Consider the following 26219-nt stretch of genomic DNA (forward strand, 5'->3'; position numbering starts at 1 on the left):
CAATGTCATGGAACTTCTGAGAGACGAGGGCATAAAAGGCAATACAGTTTCTGCCCTCCTATTTGGGTCATTCACCCTGGAAACCCTGCCGCCATGCTATGAGGAAGCCCGGGCCGTATAAAGAGGCACCTGTGGAGGGGAACTGAGGCTCCCAGCCCAACTCCAAGCTGAGAGCCAGCACGAACTCACCAGCCATGTGAATGAGTCATCTTGGAAATGGATGCTCCAGCCTTCAGTTGAGCTGCCCAGTCGATGCTGTGTGGAGGAGACCAGAGCCTTCCCACTGGGCCCTACCCAAATTACTGATCTGTGGCAAAGTAAAAATTGTTAGCGTACAAGCCATCGTTTGGGGTGCTAATGGTTGCAGACTTAAGAGTGGGACTACTTTTTTTTTAAAGCATTGCATCCCCCATCTCTGGCATTGTCTGAGTGCATACAGTAGGCACTCAATAATTGTTTTACATGAATGAATGAGCCAAATGAAGCAGCTGTGGCCATCTCACAAATGAAAAGAGGGAAGTTAGAGATCACTTTGAAAGACTCCTAGTTTGGAGAAACAAAGTTCAGTTTCAGAAAAACTCAGTTCATGGTGGTTAAGAACTGTAGTATGCTCTGAGGTGTGTAAAACACGTTATCCAAGAATACTTCGTTATCTAAGAAAACTTATTGACAATAAGTGATTTACTTTGGAAATTAAAACCTGAGTGATGATAGATATGAGATGCTATGTGCTGGTTGCAGGAAGAGGTGGAGAACAGCTTCTGTTGCTTAAATAACCACAGTGGAGCGTCATGTTCTGATTTGATCTGCAAATGTATTCTACAAAGTAAATATATATAATCAAAGCAAGGGATTTAATAAGTGATTTCTGCTCCAATTTTTCCTACATGCAGAAAATCTTACTAATATAGGGCCCTTATGCTTGTGAGTTAGGGGACAGAGAATAAGAGAATGGCCTCAGGGACCTTTCAAGAATTCTCTACAGGAGAGTTATCCCTGAGTGACCAGCCTAATAGGGAAATGGTATGTATGATGTGGCCAAAATTAGTCTCTCTTTTTTCATTTCAACTTGGCGATACATGACATTACCCAAGTCCCTTAGTCTTGTGGTATTTTGAGAGGGCACTCACATACTCTACTGATGGGAGTGGGAATTCCTTTTTTTTTGGAAAGCAATTTGGTATTAAACTAAAGAGATAAGAATTAAAAATACCCTTCTACTGGGGAGGGAGAGAGGGAAGGAATGGACTGGGAGTTTAGGGTTAGTAGATACAAGCTATTACATTTAGAATGGATAAACAACAAGGTCCTACTGTATAGCACAGGAAACTATATCCAATCTCCTGGGATAAACCATAATGGAAAAGAATATTTAAAAAAATGTATACATGGGTATAACTGAGTCACTTCGCTATACAGCAGAAATTAACACAACATTATAAACCAACTATACTTCAATAAAAAAAAAAAAATACCGGGGCTTCCCTGGTGGCGCAGTGGTTGAGAATCTGCCTGCCAATGCAGGGGACACAGGTTCGAGCCTTGGTCTGGGAGGATCCCACATGTCGCAGAGCAACTAGGCCCGTGAGCCATGGCTGCTGAGTGTGGAGCTTGTGCTCCACAACAAGAGAGGCCGCGATAGTGAGAGGCCCGCGCACCGCGATGAAGAGTGGCCCCCACTTGCTGCAACTAGAGAAAGCCCTTGCACAGAAACGAAGACCCAACACAACCAAAATTTAAAATTACTAAAAGCATATATGCAAAGGTATTAACAATACTTTCCTCTGGATGGTGGGATTATGAGTGAATCCTTCTTCTTCCTATATTCTGTATTTTCTGCAATTCACATGCCTTGCGTTTATGATCACAATGCATGTTATCAAAACAAAAAATAGGAATCTGGGCCTGGGACTCAGGGAAGGGGTCTAGGTTTAAGCTATTGCTTTGCACGTGAGGTATTACCAATACTTTCCAGGTGGCTGAGATTACTCAGAGAGAGTGTATAGGAAAGAAACCCGAAGACAGAGCCTTGGGGTCCACCAGCAACCAAAGCAGTGATTTTTATGATCTTTCCTGACTTGTGTAGTCACTGTAGGGGAGGGAGTGATCATGCAAAATGCATGATCTTAATTTGGTCTCAGATTTCTAAAAATAACATACAAAGCAAGGAAACAGTGGTGCAGCCTTCTCAAGAAACTTAAGGATAAACAAGCTGCACTTCAAATTTCAAGGTCCTAGAAAATCGGTTTTGAACCTGCTAGAACTCCAGGACACTGTTCCCATGTGCTCCTGCTGAGGAACTGACTGGAGGGTGAGCTCCCTCCTACCTAAAGATGTCTAGGAATAAAAGACTGATGGAGAGATCCACATACTCAACTGCAGGGCTAAGACTAAAATGGGGGGCGGAGGTCATGGGCTGAAAAAAAACCTGTCAACACTTACGTACAGATAAAGTAGAACAAACACAACCAAAAAAATGGGAGGAGAGAGAGAAAAGGGGGAAAGGAGAGTAAGACCACTGATTGTTGTATAGATAAGTGGGAGGCAAAGAATATCATTTAGAAAAGACAGGTAGCAAAAGGTTAAGAAAAAAGGGATTAAGAGCATTGGAAAAAATATAAATGTAACAGTAACTACTAGAATAAAAATACAAAGCTTCCTATAACTCCCCTCTGCTGACAGGCTAAGAGTCCTTCCCTCATAGAAGTAAATATAATACACTCAGTAACTATAGGAGATATGAAAGAATTGAGAGCAAACATAGCAGGCATATCATAAAACTGAATGGGCCTAACTTGTGTCTTAAAAGATTTTCAAACTGGCTCACACAGCAAAAACCCAACCCTGTGCTGTATACAAGACACACACTTAAAGCACAGCAATTGAAAAAGCTAAAAATAAAAGCTTGGGCAAAGGTTTACTGGGCAAATGGAAACAGTAAGACAGCAGGGGTTGCAATCCTGATAGCCAAGTAGACTTTAAGCCCAAAACAAAAGAGATAAACAGAAAATTCAGAGTTATTAAATGGCCATTGAACATATGAAAGAATTTCCAACTTCACTCATAATAAATACATATGAATTAAAATTATATTGAGGGATTTCCTTGGTGGTCCAGTGGTAAAGAATCTGTCTCCAATGCAGGGGACTCGGGTTTGATCCCTGGTTGGGGAACTAAGATCCCACATGCCGTGGGGCAACTAAGCCCGCACGCCACAACTACTGAACCCGTGCGCCTCAACGAGAGAAACTAAACCCGCACGCCACAACTAGAGAGAAGCCTGCATGCCCCAATGAAAAGATCCCACACGCCTCAACGAAGACCCCGTTATTATAAAGAAAATAAATAAATAAAAAAGAAAGAAAAAAAAAAAAGAAAAAACCTACATTGAGATTCTGTTCTTCATCCATCAGGCTTGCCAGGCCAAACTCCCTCAAAATCCTTGAAATTTGGCCTGGGCAACTACTACTACAATTTTATTTTGTAACACTTTAGTTTTGTGTAAATTATCTATTGATTAATCTCCAGACCATCTGGAGAATTCTTTCATTATACCTTAATTTGAGAATAAGATTATAAGGCATTATTCTTTTCCTCCATAATTATATACAGTATATGTATACATAATTGTGTGTATATATATACATATATATGTATATATATACTTAATTTCTTTTCATTAGCTCCAAAATGATCAAAGCTAAAGGTTGCAACTACTGGCATTAAAGGCTGGCTGGCAGTAACATCGTATGTTTGAGAAGGTTTGGTTTCATTTCATTACTGTTATTTCATTACTGTTATATTAGGACTAATTTCCCCCCATTAGCTACCTCTCTTTGGGTCAGGCAAAATGGAACTGTTGCTTATACATGTAAACTGTCAAGTTAAGCATCTTCATATAGCAGTCATGTCTAATTGCCCTGAACAGCAAGAGGGAGCTGAGTATTTTGTTCTCCTCAAAATAAGACACAGTCAGATGAGTTTTAATTGAGTCTGTTCATACTGCATAGTGACATGATGAAACAATTCTGATTAATTTTCTGTGCTTAGTGTTTGAAAGGTTGCTACTTAAGGCTAAAAGGTGCTGGCTGGTTCTCATGTTCCTGTTATCAAGCACAGCACAGCAAAAACACCAGGGTCAACGTGTTCTTAGACCTTTGGAATAGAAGTTGACCAGACTTCTCCAATTAAAAATCATGCACAAGGCTTCCCTCGTGGCACAGTGGTTGAGAGTCCGCCTGCCGATGCAGGGGACGCGGGTTCGTGCCCCGGTCCGGGAAGATCCCACATGCCACGGAGCGGCTGGGCCTGTGAGCCATGGCCGCTGAGCCTGCGCGTCTGGAGCCTGTGCTCTGCAACAGGAGAGGCCACAACAATGAGAGGCCTGTGTATTGCAAAAAAAAAAAGAAAATCATATACAGTACACATGACATTGTTTTAAAATAGATATAGAGCAGAGGTTCTCAAATGGGGATGATCTTCCCCCCATAAGGGACATCTGGCAATGTCTGGAGACATTTTTGATGATCATAACTGGGGAGTGCTACTGGCATGAAGTGGGTGGAGACCAGGAACGCTGCTGAGCATCTTACAATGTTCAAAACAAGGAATTACTCCCTACAAAACATCAAAAGTGCCACGGTTGAGAAATCCTGCTTTATTGATAGCTATCAGCTGGTCTTCTTTTATTTCCCTAGAACTTTTCTCTTCATATCTTATTAAGGGCTGTTACAATCTGTCAGTATGTTTGTGTTCCCCCAAACTTCACATTGAAGTCCTAATGCCCAATGTGATGGCATTAGGAGGTCGGGCCTTTGGGAGGTGATTAGGTCATGATGGTGGAGTTCTCATGAATGGGATTAGTGCCCTTGTAAAGGAGGCTCCAGAGAGGCCCTAGTCCCTTCCACGTGAGGACACAGAAGTCTGCGACCTGGAAGAGGGCCCTCACCTGACCATGCTCGTACCCGGATCTCAGACATCCAGCCTCCAGAACTGTGAGAAACACAGTAGCTACCCAATAGCTTATAATTTTATTATAGTAGCCTGAATGGACTAAGACAGGGACAAACTTGAGGACGACGATATGGCAGCAAAATAGTTTGGACCAAGTAAAAACTGAATTAGGTCTATGAAGTATTTTACTAGCACTGGGAGTTGCCTGTTGGCCCCAATTTCCTGCTCAGACTTACAGCTAAGACACCACAGGTGTGGATGCCCAGCATTAGAATGTTCTTAGCAGTCTTCCGATGACTCAAGGATCAGAAGGTTGTTACCATGGAATCATTCACACCAGCACAATGGCGCTCCTCCAATAATGTATTTATTTACATGAAAACACCGTTTTATACAAATTGAAGACAAATCTCAAAGGGTTTGTCTAGGCTTGCCTTCCACATTCCCTGATTTTGTCCCTTCCACTTCCATTTTTTGGTTTTTTTTTGGTATCATAAATAAAGTGTTTCAGACTGCGTGAAAGAAACGGAATCTACCTCTTCTTCCCCACCCAAAATTACTTTGAATATTTAACATCCATAGTCATTCTTCAAAGAAAACTCTTGCCCGGCATCATTTTATTTAATTTATTTATGTAATACAGTGTAGAAAGCTATCATGGTCATAAGCAATGATTCTGTACAATCATCCTGCAGAAAATTTTTGGGGAGAATTCTTGGTAATTGGAGACCAGCAGAGCAATCCCATCCCACCCTCCCCCACCTGTAAAAGTGCTTACAATGAACAGGGATTCTTTTATTTATCAAAGATCCGAAGATACGTGGACAAAAAAAAGTTTCAATTCTCAATGCCTAATGTGTGCACATAAAACAGGCACAAAGAAATAAACGTGTATCCTCATAATTCCTATATAACAAATATAGCAGAAGCAGCAATCTGTACAGTAAAATGCCATTGTGGAAAAAAAAATCCTCTAACTCATTTGGAATACATAAAAATGTTTAACTTTAAAATGCATAGTGATCAGGAAAAGAATACTTAGGCAAGAGAAGCAGCTAAACTCCCACGTTCACATGAAGCATCCCCCATCGATTCTTAAAGCATATTTCAAAGTAGGACTTAACTGGGTCACAAACCACAAGAATAATATACAACTGGCTAAGGGGCTATGTGATAAATAATCAGGAGGGAATCTATTCATGCACTAGTTCGATACAGCTAAATTCTTTACAGTACACAAAACCCATTAATAATGTAGTGGAGAGACCGAAATATGAAGAGAGAGAATACATTACTGATTTGTATATTAATTCAAGTTCAGGCATCTACTTGTGTTACAGCACAGCTGTCGAAAGGCGATAATGAGTAAATAATAAAACAGAAGGGTTTGTTTCTTTCCACATTATTCTCTAAATGAACACCGATGGGTTGTGAAGCAATGGTTTTGCTGTCCAACTTCAGAGGCTGCTGCGGTGGTGGTCTAGTTCTGCATCTGCTCAAAGAACTTGTAAGTTGGGTTTTCGTAGCCATTCTGCTGCATCTTGGAGAGGTGGCGCTCCTCTGGGGTCACAGCAGCGTCAACCTGCAAAGCAAGAACGAGGACAAATGCGTTAAGAAAAGCAATCTTTTAAGAGTGCACACGGAGAAGCAGTAAAAAGATAAGGTGCACTGTACTCTTTTCTTGCCAAGATTTGAGAACACCCACAGTTTTCCCTCTTTCTTCACCATTTTGACATGGAGCAGAACGCCTGTGCCCACCAGTTATGCAGATGCTCCATCTATCACTAGGTGGCGCTTAAAACCTTGACCTGCTGGCTTTGCTTGCGAAGCGCTCATTGGTTGCTTCCCCAACTGAATAGTAACTGGATACATCTAGGGCAATAAATATTTTTTTCTTCCCCTGTTGGCTCGAAAAAAGACAAAAGGCTTCCAGGAAAGACTCCCTTACTTGAAAAGTGTGGTGTTAAGCTAGAAAAAAAAGCCAACAGTATTACGGAGAGAGATTCAGCAAAGTAGAAAGGAAGACTGCTGAATATCTCCCCGAGCTCGTTTTAGTTTGTCTCCGTGTTCACTAAATTTAAGATGTTAAAGAAAGACTCTTTTAATTAAAATAATGATATAGGTATATCAAAAGATATTAAAAGACACAGAAAGAACATGCTGTTCCAGATTATTATTTTTTAACGTAACATTAAGATTCTAAAAGTATGTCATCCGAAGGTTTAAAGAGATTCCCTCTGTGATATGGTGGTTCCCCTCCAAGATCAGGCCAGCAGTTGTAAACTTGTGTTCCTCCCCTCAGTGTCACTGTTAGGCCAGAGCTACACTTATTTACTCTCTGCAGGCTGGGCCAGGTGTGTGTTGGGGTGTGTGGGGAGATGTTTAGGTTTCTACTATATTTGCTGTACCTCAAATAGTCCACAGACGAGAGGAAGCAAATACTTAACTCTTTGCTGAATAAATGAAAGCTTAGTTTTGTTATAATTGCTTTAAAACTTCTGTAAAACCAGTGGAAGATGGAGAAAATCAACACAAATTTAATCAGAGTGAAGAAGCATGTCTTCCACAGGAAAGGGTAAGATGTGCTGTCCAGAAGTTGTTTTTTCTTTCAAAGGGATGTTTTCTATTCTGTACATGATGAGATCGGGGTCCCTTCATCATTTCCAGAATGCCGCAGGCCTGTTCTCCACTGTCCAGTGCTGCAAAGTGACATCTAGCTCCTGAAGCAGCTTTTCCCCCTGAACCCGACGAAGGACAAACACCAGAGAGTGGGTGTGTTGGTGCTAGGGCACTAGGTCTAGGGGATGGAGGGCGACTGATACACCATGACTAAACCACACCGGCTAATGAATAATTTAGACCGAAAGCATGGTGCAGTCACTATGGAGTCTCCTCAGTAAACCAAACATAGAACTACCATACGACCCAGCAATTCCACTTCTGAGTATGTATCCAAAGGAAATGATATCACTATCTTGCAAAGATACCTGCACCCCAATGTTCAGTGCAGTATTATTTACAATAGCCAAGACATGGACACAAACTAAGTGCCCATTAATGGATGAATGGATCAAGAAAATGTGATACACACATGACGGAATATTATTCAGCCATAATAAAGAAGGGAATTCTGAAGTTTGCGACAAGATGGATGAACCTTGAGGGCATTATGCTAAGCAAAATAAGTCAGAGAAAAAGACAAATACTATAGGACTTCACTTATATGTGGAATCTAAAAAAACCCAAATCATAGATACAGTGAGCAGACTGGTGGTTGCAGAGTTGTTGAAATGGGTGAAGATGGTCGAAGGACACAAACTTCCAGTTATAAGTTCTGGGGGTGTTATGTAGAGCATGGTAACTATAGTCAACAATACTGCATTGTATATTTGAAAGTCGTTAAGAGAACAGATCTTCAAAGTTCTCATAACAAGAAAAAAATTGTAATTATGTGAAGTGATAGTTGTTAACTAAACTTATTTGGGTAATCATTTCACAATATATACATATATCAAATTATCATGCTGCAAACTTAAAACTAATAGTGTTATATGTCAATATATCTCAATAAAGCTAGAGTAATCTGGTTCCCCCAAGGTTACTTTGTATGACTCCACCTCATGGACCAATTGACACCTTTCAGTATGGTCATGAGTTGGAATGATCACCTTGGCTAATCTCAAGGCAGCTGGAATAAAAAGACGTAAAATTCCCCTCAGAGGACACGGCTCAAATGGATGCTCACCATCGCTGGCCCTGGGGGAATAATCACTGGTGTTTTCTCATCCCTTTCTCCTCCTTTGATCTGCTCTGTTGTCAACAAATGAGGTCACCTTTCTTTAATTGGCAATCGTGTCATTAGCCACTAACTTGTAAGTTAAAACGCCATCATTAAAGGTCAGCTTCCTGGTGGGCTTCCCTGGTGGCACAGTGGTTGAGAGTCCACCTGCCGATGCGGGGGACATGGGTTCGTGCCCCGGTCTGGGAAGATCCCACATGCTGCGGAGCGGCTGGGCCCGTGAGCCATGGCCGCTGGGCCTGCGCGTCCGGAGCCTGTGCTCCGCAATGGGAGAGGCCACAACAGTGAGAGGCCCGCGTACCGCAAAAAAGGTCAGCACCAATAACAAGAGATTTCATTCATTCTCCAAATCTGCTTGCAGGAAACAGCCTGTCTGCAGCCCTATGCCATTTGAATTTGGGCTTCTTTTTGCGCTGTGCCACCTCTTAACTGAGATTTCAAAGAATGTGGAGATTAAAAAAAATCTTGCCAAGGAGATCAAGCACAAAGCTGCTATGTTTCTGAGTGTAGAAGAAAACATAGAGCTGCTTGATTGTTGGAGTATTAAACTTGTATCTCCCCCTGGAGCCAACGTCAACCCTCATACTGGCTGCGTTCATCAAGGACAGGGGAACACCTGGCAACTTAATAGTTGATCTTCTCTTCAAAGGCCAAAGCCCAACTCTTTAAGAGAGCGCTGCCAGTAAACGCGAGGCTCAGAGGCTGTATGCAAGTCAGGCAGCTAACTTTCCTGTCTTTTCTTGGCCTCTTTTCTACTTGCTAATCCTCAGGACCCTTTGCCACTGGGAGGGCAGCTGTTCGGCCAGTCCTGCAGTGAGGCGGCTTGGCCCTCAGGCCTCAGAGGGCTCAGGAGCTACAGGAGAAGGGACTGCCTTTACAACATGGCACCCAAGGAGTGTGGATTGCATCTTTTTATTCCCAACCCCTCGAGAGCTAAAAGTGAAACACAGTACTCATGTCCATGGATAAACCTACCACTGAAGGAAGGGCAGCAGGTAAGGGGGAGCCTTTCATCCCAACAAGCCTCAGCTATCTGTCACTCACTATTTCCCTGCAAACGGAGCTGGGGGAAGATGTAGCCAGTGGTGCTTATTCTGGAAGAAACCACAGAACAGTGGAGTGGGGGACAGGATCCCCATCTGCTCCCCGGGGCAGGAACATGTGTCACTTGCTGAGATGAAAACCCACCCGGCACAGCACCTCTGAGTGTCCCCTATCTGGACTTTCTGGACTTGATGGGAGCAGTGACTGATCTGAAGTCTTCATCTTTGTTAGAGACCCCGGGCCCCTGAGCTGCACCCCACCTTGGACTTCCACGGTCACTGCTGCTGACACACACTGAGAACTGAGCCCAAAGAGCCTGATTCATCTGGTCCTAATACGACCTTGAGTAGAACTTTTGACTACTGTTTGGCTAATGCCCTCTTCCTACCCCTTTCTCCCTGAACTTGACTCTTTGGAGCTGTTTATTCCTTCACTATATCCAGAAGAATTTATAGCTCAACCACTAGACTGTAGACATAAAATCTATTCGGGTCTCTCCTTAATTTCTAGATACCCCTGCCATCCCGTTTCTCGTGTAGGTACTTTAAGCTTGGAGGAGGGCCAGTGGACACTGTATTTTAATTTTATTATGTATAGTAATCAGCAGGATGTGTGTTGATGGGTGTCCCTTTATGCATGGCCCAACAACAGAATCCCGGCCCCTAAGACTTCCCATTTCAGGTCATCTAGGTGGACAAAGAATGGAGGATAAGATAAACTAAACATGCAAAATAACCGGAGAGTGTAAGAACATCAGAAACACCAGGAACATGGGAAGGAAAAGCACAAGCAAAGAGAACAGCAATGATGTTTTCAAGCTAATGGTTTACCCCTTCTAGTAACCTTGCAGTATTGGTTTTCTACTCTACAGTATACATGTTCATTTTCTAATTATATTTCCATCTCTTTATAAGTAGTTCAGTGATATTTAGTGCCTACATCAAGTAATTCTTCAGGCATGCCCTGGAACTCTCCCGCTATGCTGAGGACTTCCTTGGACCTTCCAATTTCTCCTCCTGCAGTTCACTTCCAGCCACCTGAAGATTTTGAGTCCACCTTCACTTTTTCTTACCATTGCTTCCAATTTAACCTGACCAATCTGTCTGACTGCTATAGCGGTGGCTAGGTGCCTCCACTAAAGATTGACTTTTTGCCAGGAAGAAAGGACCCATAAGGACCTATTTTTATAATGTCACCAATCTGATAGCACATTCATTAGAAAGAGTCATATGCCATATCTCCATAAAAAGCTAAATAAGCAACTCTCTTCTTTAGATCATTCATGAGATGACTGGGGGCGGGCATGGGAGACTTCTGGTGTTCTAGTTATCAGATCTGTGAAAGGAAAATTTTTTCATGTTCTTCAATAAAGAGAATTTGTGCCCCCCCTTCTTATTAAAGATGAGAAGTAGTGGACATACTACTCCAATATATATTTTAAAATATTCAGTGTCAACTGACATCAGTGTAGAAAAGGCCTGTCTGCTACTAAACAGAACCTGGGGTCAATGGGCTTTGCAGAACCTGATTACAGCAGGACAATGGTGGGTAATTCAGCAGGCGCTGGGATACTCAGCCACCAGAGATGGTGCACACGTTTGGAAAACAGAACAACGGAAGGCTATCTTGTCACTGCTTGAAGCACAAATGAAGCACTGTCATCTCCTTGGGAAACCGTGGCTAATGACTTACAGACTGAATCTCTGGCCCTATGACTAAGCAAGTCACTAAATCAATATTTATTGCTTAGTTTTTCCAAACAAAAACTAGCAACTGCTCATTTCCACCGGGTAACGATTCTATTAATAAAAGTACTGGGCTTGCTTTCACTTCCACACCTCTGTGATCTTCTGCAGGAATCTTTTCCTCTAAGAAGGAGCGATTTCCTGGACACCAAGGCTTTTGTCGTGATTTCTCCTTCATGCACGGATGGCGTGAAGTGTGACTGTATTCTGTTCTGACAGACTTAGACCCATCCATCTGGGAATACCCATTTACTCATTTTTGTTCTTAGTGAAATAAGGTTACTCATTAATGAAATAGGTTAACCAGAGCTGGCAATAAACTTATTTCCACGTCCTTGAGGGTGACAACCTGCTAAGACAGGCAGAGAAATGTGTGTGGGAGGATCACTTCGTTCGGCGTAGATTCTGAGAGCAATCATGTTGAAACCCCCCAGCACCCTGCATCACCCAGACCACGTGAGGCACCCTAGGTGTCTAGGCTGGGTTGCAGCTCTCTGTGTCCAAGTGCAAAACCACCACAGCTAGACTATCACCTTCCTAAGGGCAGGGATGACGACGAGCACCTTAGATGAAGTTAGCCTGAAGTTCCTCAAGCTCCGTGTTGAACACTGGCTCAACACGGAGTTTGAGAAAGGGTTACCTAAGGAATGGAGAGAAAGGAAGGCCTTTCCAGGGAAAAAGGGATGGTTTCCCGGCTCTTGACAACATCGTTACTTTAAGGAAGAAGGAAGTGAGAGGAAATGAAGAAAAGAAACACAAAAGGAGGTGGGGCAGTCACTCTAGAGGTTCCTAGTTGCTCTCAAGTAGCTAACAAAATAAATACCAAGAGAAGGGCTGATCGACTGCCTTCCCTACAAGGATGCCTTCTGGTTTAAAAATTAATTAATTTTTTTTCAGAACTCATGTTAAAGCATCAACTGCTCTAATATTCCAAAACCAAGGAGACTTTTCTTGCTAACTAACCAAAAGAAACATTTAACCTAGGCAGCTGTAAGAAGGCTTAAAAGGCGACCAGTGAGAGACTAGTGAGCTTGGAGACAAGGAGATACCATTTTCTACTCCCTAAGGTTTGCTTAGACAACAAAGAGGCAGGAGTGGTAATACTATATATACATCAGTGATTCTCAAAACTGACTGCATGTCTGATTCAGCTGTGAACATTTTCTACACTCAGATTTCCAGCCTCTTATTTAGAAATTCTGTTTTCCTAGGTCTGGGGTGGGACCTGGGGAATGTGTCCTTTGAAATCAGTACCCGGTAAGTCTCATGCAGAATCATGGCAATCACGGCAAAGAGCCCCTGAGATGCCTTATTTTACCGCCCAGCATCACTGGCCTCTGTTATGGGCGGAACTGTGTCCTCCCCAAATTCTGAGGCTAAAAACCTGATCCTTAATACCTCACAATATAACTGTATTTGGAGGGTCTTTAAAGGTGGAATTAAGGTTAAGTGAGGTCATTAGTGTGGACCTTACGCACACTAATCCTTATGCACACGAATCCTTGTCCTTACAAGAAGAGGAGATTAGGACACAGACCTGCACAGGGGAAGGTGATGTAAAGGCACAGGGAGGCCACCTATGAGCCCAGGAGAGAGGCCTCAGGAATTGTGAGGAAATACATTTCTGTTGTTTAAGCCACGCTGTGGCTTTGCTATGGCAGGCTGAGCAAACCAGTATAGGCTCTTTGTCCTTTGGCACCAAAGATGGGCACTTTGATAAAAAGGAAGCCACCGCTTGGGTAGATTCATCAGTTCAAGGCCATTAAAATGTATGATTATATTAAAAAAATTTAAATGGGCTTTTGAATTATTCAAGTATGAAAACAGGTTGTTTTTTTTTGCTCAAACATGCAATTAAAATGAAAAAAAATTGTTTTGAGTAGAAATGAGATTACTGATGCTAATAATGCTACTAATAATACATCTTATACTGTTTCAAAGGACAGAAGCTCAGAAATACTACTATGAAGAGCAGCGCCCCACACTTCATGACGTCGTCATCGTCTATTTATGTGCTCACCCTCCTATCTGTCAATCATTCAGTTCTTATACATCTTGCCACCTATTTCCTGAATTCATTCATTTCACTGTCCTTTAGCACATCTACACCAGGATGGACATGGAAAACAAGACTCAAAACCAATTTCCATCAGCAGCTCCTGTAAACAAGGAGTCTGGATGTTCCAAGTGCTGAACTAAATGAGGTTTCTGGCTTTGCCACAAACTTAATTTATTTAAACTGTTCCTGCCCTCCTATAATCAAGAATGGTTTGGAGCACATTTCCTTGGGGTTAGTGAGAAGTTTAACTCACTGGAAATATCTGAACTTTGCTCTGATGGAAAAAGCAATGGACAGGATGTGGGGAAATCTGTACTGTGAACTTGGCTCTACGGAATTTGACATTGAAAGGACATGTCTTCTGTCTGGGTCTGTTTTCTCATCTAGAAAATGAGAAGATCAATTAATTGATTATTGAGATCTTTTCAGCTCTAAAAATTCTAAACTTCTCAAGATGTATTAATTCACTTTCCGTAACAGTTTCCTAAAAAATACATATACTGTGAGGTTCCTCCCCTAAACCCTGCATTTTAAATGCATATGAAGAACTTACTTGCACATTTAATTTTATTTTAAAATATTTTGTATCATGGGTTTAAGGCATCATATTTGAATCCCGCAGCTTACTCTATTTTGTTGGTGTAACTCGCTACCTCTGTGCTGTACATACTCTTGTTTCTCACAGGTTGGGGTGTTTGGACAGTCTCAAGTAGATGTAATTGTCACTTTGTGGGTCTTCTCTCCACCTCCAGTGCCACTGCACTAACACCTTGAAACTAAGATATTTCAGGTGGATGTGCAGGGTGACAGGTTAAAGGTCTTGAACAACCTTGTATATTTCACTCAGCCTTTTGGTATAATGTGATTTTCTGTGAGACTTTAAAGGTAAGACTCTTTACTGAAAATTATTTACTATTACCTGGCTTGAGTTAGAAATGAAATTATTTAAGATAAAAAAATCCAGGAATAAGCGTGCTTAAAATTCTTTTTTTTTAAAAGCAGGCTTCCACTTCCTTTTTTTCATTTGTGACTTCTGCTGTTATTTTTTCTTTTAAATGTCTGTAATCACAATATCTGTAATCACAATATCCGTAAGCCAGGCATTACCATTAGTATTATTTTGATATTTCAATACAAATTATAAGAAGTTGAGATAGCAGCATATATCCCCAATGTCTCGATCACAGTAGTTATAAGTTGGAATGAATAAAAACCAGAAGCAAGAAAATAGCTGCAACTTGAGCAGCAATATGGATTGTTTGTTCAAAGAGATACTTGGATGATTCTTCGTCTAACACCCAGCAAGATTTTCTTCATAGTCTTTAACTCCCACCTGCAAACATGCAGCCACGTTTACCTACCTCCACCACACCATGATGGATGGACGTGTACTGTTTCTTCTTTAGCATCACCAGGGTGATGACAATCACTGTTGCTATGACAACACCGCCCACCATGAGTCCAATGATTGCACCTTTGTTTGAACCCACATCTTCTGCAAAGAACACCTGGAAAACAAATGCAAGAGAAAAGATTGTAATTGCGGGAGATATCTGGATGAGGTATGTGAAAAGTTTCAGTATATTCAGTATATATTTTATGCCGTAAGTTTGAGTTGTTGGTCACTCAATTATTTGGTGCGTACTTGAAAAAAAAATCCACATTCTACTTACTAAGAATGACATCTGTAGTCTAGAGAATGATGTACAACATGTGGCTTCCCCAGTTTTAGGAAGTCCACTTCGCTCCATCCCCCACATGTCTCTAGAAAGGCAAAACAGAAGCCTGCAGGGACCTGAAACCCTTTGACAGATGGAACATTCTGTAAGAGGGGGACGGCAGCTCTCGGATCTATCAAACACTGGAAAGGCACGGATCGTGATTATGAAAGGAGGTCAGTATTTTCCCAGTCACAGCAGGTTTAAATTGGGAGACCTGACGCATGACCACTATGCCTTAGGTGCTTTTCCAAACTATAGATGCCCTCATTTCCTTAGAGGGACATTTTAAATACATAGGAACAAGCATTCTGAAACAAAGGCATTAAACAGAAGAAAAAAGGCATCTTGTTACCTACTTTCAGCCACAATAATTCAGCAAGACACTAATTAACCTTGAGAAGCATAATGCTTAAAAGGCACTTATTTCAAAGAGAAGAAGTAGTAGGCAACAAGATAGGAATTTTAATAGCCACACATTAACACATGCTTTCTTACTATGTTGTCCCTGGCAACTCAACTAAAAATGTTGTTTTATTCTTGATGTTTATTTGTGTTAAACATGAAAAGAATTTAGAGAATACTGTAAAGAAGAAATTTATTCAGTGATAAATTTATTACACTACATTCCTTCATACTGTTTATAAATGCAAGTCATTATTTTTTCAACTTTACTTGAATGGAATTATAAAAACACACTGCAACTTTTATCATTTTTTATGTAAGGAGATGATCTTATGACAGATCATCTGGCCCAACTACTACTGAACATATACCACATTTGCTATGTAAATTAATAAAAACAGCTCCCTAAATAATTCTTTTAGTATAATCTCAAGACAGTAAAATGACTGACTGTCATGGCTAGAACTAACATCCTAGCAGTCTGAAAAGGCAACATGAAGTACAGCAAATAAAACAAATTTCTAAGAGTTTTACTTATGGTATATCTGCAACAAAATTAGAAACTGTTCATAATTATACCCCTTTCTAAACAAATATGCTCACTCAACATATTTATAAAAAGCAAACCATTAATTAGCTCACGATAGAAGTATGAGGTAATCAGAAATGAATGCAAGTCTGGACATCTTCCTATGTCTTTAAGAAAATACTGTAATTCTGTAACATTTATTGCACTAATTATAGTACATTATTTCATCAACTAGTTCAATAGAGGGAGCTGATTCTCTCAATTGCTGCTTCTGCCATTAGTCACGGTCATATTACAGGAGTTAGTGTAATTGCGGAGATGGGCTTTTATGACACAGGCACCAGAAAACGCAAATCCACACATTAATCTTCAGCTCTCTGCCCCACCAGCTTCCAAATCCTCAACAGATTCCACAAGTTGTTGTTAACCTCTTCAGCATCAGCCAGATCAAGAGTGCCCCTGATTCTATAATAACTGACACTGGATTAACTTGCCAACGAAAACCGCACTTCAAAAAGTTCCCTGTGCTTTTATCAAAAAGATTATGGGAGTTAAAATGCAAATCTGAATCTCAAGTCAATTTTGAACTTGCCTCAATTGTTTAGAGTGAAAAGAGGCATACACTATACTTTATAGGGGTTTCTGTTGGAGTTTAATACTTGGATTTGCAAATTTTATTTATGAATAGTGGAAAGACAGTTTCTCCTTGAAAGGGAAAAACACATGTATACACACACACAAACAAAAACAAAGTAAGTGCCTGAGAGAGTCCTTCTCAAGTATTATTACTGATTTCAGAATTTGATTACCACTTTTGTTCAATACTGAATGTGCAACAAAATTGTCTTCTTTATTAGTTTAAGCCACTTACTGGGCTTATTTACTCTTAAGATGGGAGGACCCCTAACATAATGCAGGACTGATTTATCTGAAGCTTTCGGTAAAGGTTTTTATGTAACCTTAAGGGAGATGGGTGCCTTTTGATTTACTCCAATTCTAACATTTGGGGGGAAAAAGGGTAATTTTGTCTGAAAAGGAAGCCACAGTCTTTCTTGCCCAAGCCTTCTGCTGAACACACTGCTGGGAACATAATGCAGTCTGGCTCACCTACCCCTCTACCTACCTCCAGGGAGTCCCAACCATCCCACTCCCGAGGAAAAATTTAAAATGTGGGGAGGGGAAAGAAAGGAGGGGTGAGAGAGAGGCGACGAAGCCCAGGGGAAGAGTTTACAAATGTGAAATTAAGCCAGCGGCCGAGAAGCTGTTCTGTGAACCCAAGCAGTGTTTACACGTGTTTTATCTGAGATTTCCATCCTTCACACAAGCCTATTATAAACCTGATTTCCTAGAAAACAGACAGGAAGTTTATTAAAATGGCTGCTAGAATACAAAGTAATTCCACTTTAAGCCCAACGTGGGCTCAGCTGCTTTCTAGACCTAAAGAACTACTATATAAAGAGCCTCTTTTTCTTTTCTTCACGTTTTCATGATGCTCCTATAGACAAGCGTTTTATTTTCGTTTTAATCTTTTCCTTGACTGGATTTCTGACCCAAGAGGAACGAAAGTCATTTGACAAGACAGAGTGGCCTGAAGAGGTAGATTATGTCACGTACCAATTTTTGATGATGAACTTCATATCCTGAATCATGTCGGAACTCTGCATCCATCTTCACTTCCGAAATCTCTTCCGTCTTGATATTTGTCAACCCCGAACCTGCATGATACCATAAGCATTATACCATAATCAAAATACGCAGGCCAGTCCATTTGTTTTATCTATAAACAATAACATTACAACACAAAGCCTACCAGAAACTTCTTTCTAGGCCTGAAGTTAGAGGAAAATGGATTAATGACTTTCTTCCAGAAAATGACACCCTATATTTAAATCCTTAACCACTACCTATTTTAAACAAAAATAAATTAAAGATTAAAGAAATTTGCACTTCAGGCTTCTATTGCCTTTAAACACATGCTATAATTTTTTTTTTTTTTTAAATGGGGAAAAAGACAGAAGTTAAATGCTAGTTGGGAGGCTGGAAAGGATTTGCTCCTAGAATATACTCGCTTGCTTTAGGTGCTTATTGTTTAGCCTATTATATGTCTTTTTCCATGTGCTCTCATTCCTTCAAAAAAAATAATAAAAGGCTTTAAAAATGAGCATTAATTACCTGGCAGAACAAAACTGCTACTTTAGGACTTTGTTCCAATTACAAATAAATTATGTTCATGCATCTATGCAGTGAAGCACTGTAAAAATCATATCATTTATTTAGTTAAGTGATTTAGTTATAGATACATAATGTAAATGGTTCATCTGCTGAATAAAGAACTGCAGTACATAATGTTTGAAAAATGCTTCTGTGGGACTAACAATTTCTAACATGCTAACTCTTCTTTCTCTATAAATTGCTATATGATTCTTACACTAATTGTTATAATGAATTTAATTTTTCAGATAGTAATTTGAAGCTTAAAATCAAAACGCAAAGTAATTTTTAAAACAAAAGGTGAAATTACAAAGTATAAATATCGTTTCCACGTTGCAGCATTTAAATATCAAAAGTCAGAATTTTAGGATGAGAATGGCTTCTAAAATCATCTCTTCTCTGGTGTTCCCACCCAGGGGTAAACTCTCAGCTCTACTTAAACAGAGACGAATTATCAGTTTGCCTCCATTTTTGGACAGCTTTGTCTACTAGAATGGCCTTTCTTACATTAAGCCAAAATCAGTTTCCTTATAACTTCCACTCTGTTCAACATAGAGCAAGCCTAAATCCCCCTTCTGCACTGTAGCCTTGAACAGATCAGACACCCAAGGAGAGGCATCATGTTCCTGCTGATTCTTCTCTTACTTGGGCTACATGTTACCAAGTTCCTTCAGCTCCCATGGGACCTGATTTCCTGCTTTGGGTCTATCAACTCTTACATCTTGTCTACAAGGTGCTGTGAACCTTGTTACACATCTTGCTGAAATTGAAAAGCAATGTCCACAGCGTATGACGTGCCAGTCTAACAGCACAGTCTACACAAAGAGAAACGAGGATAATTTTACAAGATCCAGGGAACCCACGCTGGTTGTGACATATCACTGATTCTTGGTCAACTATTCAGAAAGCTTCCATTTAATAACCTACGTGAAAATGGACCCAAGATCAATGTCAGTCTCCACCCGGCATGTAGATTGTGATGCTGTCTTCTCTCCCTTCGGCTTGTCACAACTACATTTTCTTATCCCTATCTTCCAAGTCCACAAAGATCAGGGAGAGGGGTTCTACGATCTTACCCTCAAGTTCTCCCAGCCCATGATTTATAAGAACTTGGACTTGAGTAGAGAAGTGTGGTAGTTTAAAAATATATCCACAAATTTGTGGATGCTCCTCCCAGCAAGAGGTGGGATTGGGCTTCCCTGGTGGTGCAGTGGTCGAGTCTGCCTACCGATGCAGGGGACACGGGTTCGTGCCCCGGTCCGGGAAGATCCCACATGCTGCGGAGCGGCTGGGCCCGTGAGCCATGGCCGCTGAGCCTGCACATCCGGAGCCTCTGCTCCGCAATGGGAGAGGCCACAGCAGTGAGAGGCCCGCATACCACACACACACACACACAAAAAAAAGAGGTGGGATTTAATTCCCTTTTCCTCAGGTGTAGACCTGATATAGTGACTTGCTTCTACTGTTAGAATATGGCAAAAGTGATGGGGTATGACTTCTGAGACTGGGTCATAACAGGCAGCTTCCTTTGTATTCTCTCTCTTGGATCACTTAGTCTGGGGAAAGCCAGCTGCCATGTTGTGAGGACACTCAAAAGTTCACATGGTGAGGTACTGAGGTCTCCTGCCAACAGCCATGTGAGTGCGCCATCTTGGAAGAAGACCCACCAGCCCTAGCCAAACTTCAAGCCCTCAGATGATTGCAGCTGTGGTAGATGTCTTGACTGCAACCTCCTGAGAGACCCTGAGCCTGAAGCACCCAGCTAAACCATGTTTGAAATCCTTGAAATTCATTATAAGAAGGTAAATGTTTGTTTTTAAGTTGCTAAGTTATGGGGTTATTTATTGCATAGTAATAGATAACTATTACAAAGGGCTAGTGCCTTGTTTTCTCATCTTCACCTGATTTGGACTTGCCTTTCCTTTAACAAAAGACCATCCTGTTTAATATACACATGAAAGACAGAAGCACAATCAAAGCGGGACAGTTTTCCATTCTCTCTCATCTTTTAACTGGTCCACTCACTGACTGTCCCGATTCCTAACCCCATCCCAAGAGCTGTAGGGCTCTCTATTCTTATTTATGTTTTTGCTTTAAAATGATGAGCATTTTCTAATAAGTTTCATCTTATTCTGACCTCTAATCTTCCTGATACAAATGTTTATTGGGCTGTGACACTAATGACACTTTTATTTCTCATTAGTTGTATACTTTTATCTTTCTACAAACCCTTTTAAATCTGAGGTCCCTTTAGAACCAAAGTGATTTCTTTATACCTTACCCTCTTTCTGTCATCGGGATCTAACAGTGCAATAGTTAAAATTATATTTCTGAGATCTTAAGAACACTCTCTTGAATAGTCTTTCCTTCTAGAAAAACCCACACTCTTTCTGAAAGGACACAAAGATTACTTTTAATAGTCAAAAAATTTCAAATTCCTGTAGCAAGTCAGAACAACAGATAATTAATTATAGCACAATAGTTTGCAGGACTCAGCGGAAAGAGCTCTCCCTAGTTCATTTTTGTACAGCATGTATAGTCATTCACTGAAAAGCCTTTCTATATATTAAGCAAATGTCATTAAAAAGGGGAAAAAATTAATAAGCTTGCACCAGGAAAATGTCACTGATAATAAGCTGAAACTGCATATAGTGATATGTGATGAGAAGTTTTAAATAAATCGCAGGGACCTTCACTTACAGTTTTACCACATGCATTTTCCGAGTTGTCCTGATTCCACTCTAAGCTCTGACACCAGGCTCTCAGTAAGAAGGGAAGCATGTTCATTTGAAGAAGGAAAGCATGTCCTTCAGGAAACCTTTCTCAAAGGATCTGGTTTCCTTTATTAGGACTGGAGAAGCGTGGTTAAAATTATAGTGGAAAGGGTAAGTTTTCCACCCTGTGAAGAGTCTGCTAATGTACAGACATAGCTCAGAGATACTGCAGGTTTAGTTTCAGACCATTGCAATAAAGTGAATATTGCAATAACGTGAGTCATACTATTTTTGGGGGGTTCCCAGTGCATATAAAAGCTATGTTTGCACTATACTGTAGTCTACTCTGAAAAACAATGTGTGTACCTTAATTAAAAATGCTTTGTTGCTAAAAAATGCTAACCATCATCTAAGCCTTCAGCTAGTTGTAATCTTGCAATAGTAACATCAAAGATCACTATCATAGATCACCATAATATAATAACAACAAAGAAGTTTGAAATAATGCGAAATTACCAAAATGTGACACAGAGACATGAAGTGAGCAAATGCTTTTGGGAAAATGGCGCCAATAGACTTGCTCACTTCAGGGTTGCCACAAACCTTCAGTTTGTAAAAAATGCAACATCTGTGAAGAGCAATAAAACGAGGTATGCCTGTATTTGTCTCCTTTATTCTGGTCAAATGGTGTTACTTGTCCTTCAGAGTCTATTTCTCTCTGGAAATAAGCCCAGGGGAGTAGCTGTAATGGTCACCATCCCTAGAAATCACCACTGATATTAAAGGTGTTCCTTCCTTGACACTACATTCTAGAAGTTACTGTACCCTGTTATTTCAGATATGGAAGTCAAGGAGAAGTCATTTTCCTCAGTTGTGATTATACAAAAGCCCTTTCTTTACTTGTTTCAGAGTGACAGCAGTGATTATTTAAAAAACAATGACATCAATTGAATAACATGATGTGACAATCCTGGAAAGAGTTTCTAAGTTTGGAAAATCTAATGACATAATTGAGCACGTTAGACTCAAACACGTGGTCTCATAAAGTGTGATGATGAAGAACCGAAAGTAATGCTAGAAAACACAGGGGGAAACTGGTCCAAATGCTCAAAAGACTCACTACAAGCACAAAAATATAGAGCATACGTATGTCTTAAGACATACGCAGCAAATAGGACTGTTCATAAACATACCTTAGCTAGAATCTCCCTCACTTCCTATCTGAGCATTCTTTCCCTACTATGGCCCTCTTCTATTGGGGAACCCAAGACTTACAATAGTATAAGAAAGGAAGTTTGGCCCAGGCCATTCTCTCATCTATCTGTATAGAATATTCCCCTCTTCTTTGACAATGGATGTGCCCAAAACCTATCTTAAAGCTCATCTCCAGCAAGTGCCCTGATTAACGCACCCCTTGGTTAATGTCCCATCTGCTCAAATCACAAACAAACATCACAAGGTGGTTTACAGTTTATGTTACTTTGTATTTCCGTGCCTTTCTAATTCCATCTCATCTTTCTAAATACACAAAGTGTGGTCTTTCTATTCAAGCTCCTGAGAACAGGGGCCTTATTACTTAATTTCTTTTGACCCTCCAAAGCAGTTGGAAAGTCTTTGTGAAATATCAAAATGAGCTATTGCTATTGTTACAACAAAGACTTTAGAAGGAGCTTCTTCCCATCTGTATGTTACCTCTAAGTATTCTCAAGCTCTTCCCTTAAAACAAATTGTTTTTGTTTAAGAATGTATAGAAAAGTCCTTTTCATTTTAGATTTTTTAAAAAAGGTAAAAAATCAACTTCAGTGGTGTTACCTCTTCCTGGGTATTTCAATAGGAACATAATTGCCCAGTGTGCTCAATGTAGCAACTTAATAAAATTGGTTGAATGAGCGCTTCTAATTCACATTTCATGCTTGTAGATGAAAAGCATCTCTTCCTTTAAAAATAAAGTAGGAAGTGCCATAAAAAAGGCCCAAGGCAAAGGACCAACCTAAGCTGGTATCAGCTGCAGTTAGAATGGAACGGACCCTCACTCAGCCTTGGGCCCTACCAGTGGGCTGAGCAGGCTGGGGATGTGTCAACTGCTGGTTCTTTGAAATTTATTTGTGTGACACTGGCAATAAGGAAGACGTTAGAAGAGCTGAAACTGGGTCTGACTTACTATAATTTAAATTTCTCTGAAAAGCCCTACAGAAAGAGATTCATAAAATCAAGGAGATTGGCTGTCAAGATGTGTCACTCCACGGCCCCCGCTGCTCTGTTAATTATAGCGCAGAGGCATGAAGGTGCCACAAGGCAGACACTGAATTTCTCGTCAGTGATTGTGGGGGGAAGCAGATGGAACCTGAGCCTGTACTGGCAGAGAGGGGCAGGGGCTGCTCCTGGCCCGGCTGCTGACTGCATCTCAACCTGGGAGCAAAGGTCAAACTCCTTGTGTTAACATCTCCATATGAGGTTAATGCCCTGTTCCTAGTACCGCATGGGGACATTACGAAGATACAGAAGAAAACATTTATGGGTAGGTTTGCACTGTTGGGAGTAAAATCTCCCCAGAGTATATATAGACTTGTCAATTCAGTAACTTCTCTTTTTGATTCATTGAACGCAATGGGTACTTATCAGTTGGGCGAGGTAGTGCATGGGGTCAAAACCAGGCATGTATGTGCTTTTGTTGGGTGTGACATTATTCTTAAAGCTAAATTTGAGACATAGGAAGGTGAAAGTGTGTTTCTTCTTAATGCTTGGGAAACTACCAAAAAAAGAAGTGTCCACAGGGAGATCAGCTCGGTGCTTTCTGACCGACTGGAGGGTGGGAGGGAGGGAGACGCAAGAGGGAAGAGATATGGGAATATATGTATATGTATAACTGATTCATTTTGTTATAAAGCAGAAACTAACACACCATTATAAAGCAATTATATGCCAATAAAGATGTAAAAAAATAAATAAATAAAAAGAAGTGTCCATATCAGTGTTAATGGGAATTTTAAGTACTATAAAAAAATAAAGAACTTGTATGGAAAATTAGGCACATACCTCAGCTGCGTTTTAGACACTCATCAAGAATAAGTATATATAACCCACAAAAGATAAAATGGAAATACTTCTGGGCTCTAAAGATATTCCAATTCTGATATTTTTAGGAACTCATGTCTACTTGAAGAACTGACTCAAGTTTGAGCCCAGTTCAGTTAGAAATGGACCATCCGGATACCAAACAAGAAAGAAAGAATGAGATGTTCCAGCAGTAACCAGGTCGTCACCAGCTAGAGTCTGCATCTGTGTAGGTTTCCATTCTTGAGGACCAACAGGCTCTACAGAACCCTCTCCACCAGAAAATCAAAAGAAAAAAACAAACGTTGGAAGGGCTCCTTTTTATTGTTTCAAAAGGAATGCTCAGAAAGCAAAAAATTGATCGCCTAATTAGGAACTTGGGAAATGAAGTGTAAGGAAAAGCAAAGGGGAGTTTTAAAAAGTTTGGTTTCCATGGTCATTTCAAACCCTGCTTCTCCATATCTGCAATTCAGAGAGGCTGACCCCCAAGAAAGGGGCTGCGTCTGTGCAAGCGCGAGATGCGGAGGGGCGGAGGGTCACCGGGATATACCTGGTCGAGTGGTCAGTCCTCGGTCGGCGGCAGGGCGGGCGTCAACAGGCTCGACTGGGCACAGGAAGCAAGATACACGGAAAGCAAACAAGACAAATCGAGATGGTAAGTCGTGGCTCCTGAACACAGCGCAAGGAAAAGCATGTGCAATACACAAGTTATAAAAAAAAAAAAAAAAGCAGCTGGAAAAGAACCACAGTGAGTTAATCCTGAGCATCAAGGATGGGAGGGGTACCACTTCAAAAGGCTTATCGCTCTTGATGTGCCAATCCTACTCCTTAGTTTTCTAATAAATGTGCTCACCAGGATAAGATACGCGGCAACATCAAAGAAGAGGGGCTGGGAGTGTGGGTTTTCCTCTCAGCGAATTTAGAAATAGTTTCTTGGCTTTTGATTAGAAATAAAATACATTATGCCCAGCGCAGTGGAAAATCTTAAAGATACCTCCTTTTACAACTATCCAATCTTATCTTTCTTTTAATCTTATTTTATTTTACAGTTAATTAACTACAAAAGGACTCCATTAAATCGCCAGGAGAAATGCAAATAGGAATTTATCAGGAGAGGAACGTTTCACCACATAATCGGCCATTTAGCGAATCCAATTTGTTCCCAGTTTGAGGGTAGAAGAGGTAAACCAGAGTTTCCTCCCCCTCTCTCTCTATTTTTAAAGACTGGTTTCTATTTAATAGATGACATAGAGTTGAAATGTGTGAAGTGCAAATACTTCCTTTCATATTTGTCGACTTTCACAATTTTTCCTTTGCGAGTATTCTGGGTCTGACCCAAAGAAAACATTGCAGTCAGCACAATAGTGCCCACTGTTGTTGACCATTAGCTGGTATTTCCAAAGTGCTTCTGACTCTCAGAAAATATTAACTTGAACTTACCCTGGTCTTTGAAGAAACAGGCAAGGGAAAGAAACAAAGCTTTTAGGATAAATAATGGACAAGGGGCCAGTGAAGCCATGAGGGAGGATAAAGCCTCTTGGGTAAGGTCTGGGAAATATAAAAGTAAGAAGGTAAGGAAAAGTGAGCAGAGGTGTCCATGGGAAGAGAAGGTGTGCTCGACGGGATGGCATTTGGATCAAAAATTTCAGTAAGACCATACAGCTTACTGATGCACGCAGCCCGGGCATTCAAAAATGGGATTATAAGCCCAAGTCGATTTTGAATGCCACACGTTAGCAGGGAACAGTAAGGGAGAAGAAAGTGGCAGCAAGCCAAGTCTACAAAATAGGAAAAAAAAATGTTGCTGAGAATACCAAGACATTTGGATGTATCCAAAGAAAAAGGTGGTTTGGTCCTTTATCATGCAGCCTGGCAGCACCATAGAGGAGAAAAGGAGGGCGGAGGCATCTAAACCCAACATTTACAATGCAGGCGACTTGGGGCAAATGATCACATCTGAGGCTGTTTCTTCACAAGTAAAATAGAAA

The 26219-nt window shown here is 40.8% G+C and overlaps 1 protein-coding gene across 2 annotated transcripts in view; it reads right to left on the reverse strand.

Moving 5' to 3' along the window:
* Positions 1-5560: 5560 nt before the first annotated feature.
* Positions 5561-26219, reverse strand: part of APP (amyloid beta precursor protein) — a 275180-nt gene continuing 254521 nt past the window's right edge. The window contains exons 15-18 of one of the 2 annotated variants that reach the window (XM_082654427.1): positions 24782-24835; positions 17867-17967; positions 14962-15108; positions 5561-6535 (exon numbers count right to left, since the gene is read on the reverse strand). In XM_082654427.1, coding sequence (XP_082510553.1) covers positions 6434-6535; positions 14962-15108; positions 17867-17967; positions 24782-24835 — 404 coding nt within the window. In that variant the 3' untranslated portion in view covers positions 5561-6433. The remainder of the gene's footprint in view (positions 6536-14961; positions 15109-17866; positions 17968-24781; positions 24836-26219) is intronic. The other variant, XM_082654428.1, reaches the window with a different exon arrangement.

This window comes from Grampus griseus, assembly GCF_964374135.1.
Source record: "Grampus griseus genome assembly, chromosome: 5".
Classification (NCBI taxonomy): domain Eukaryota; kingdom Metazoa; phylum Chordata; class Mammalia; order Artiodactyla; family Delphinidae; genus Grampus; species Grampus griseus.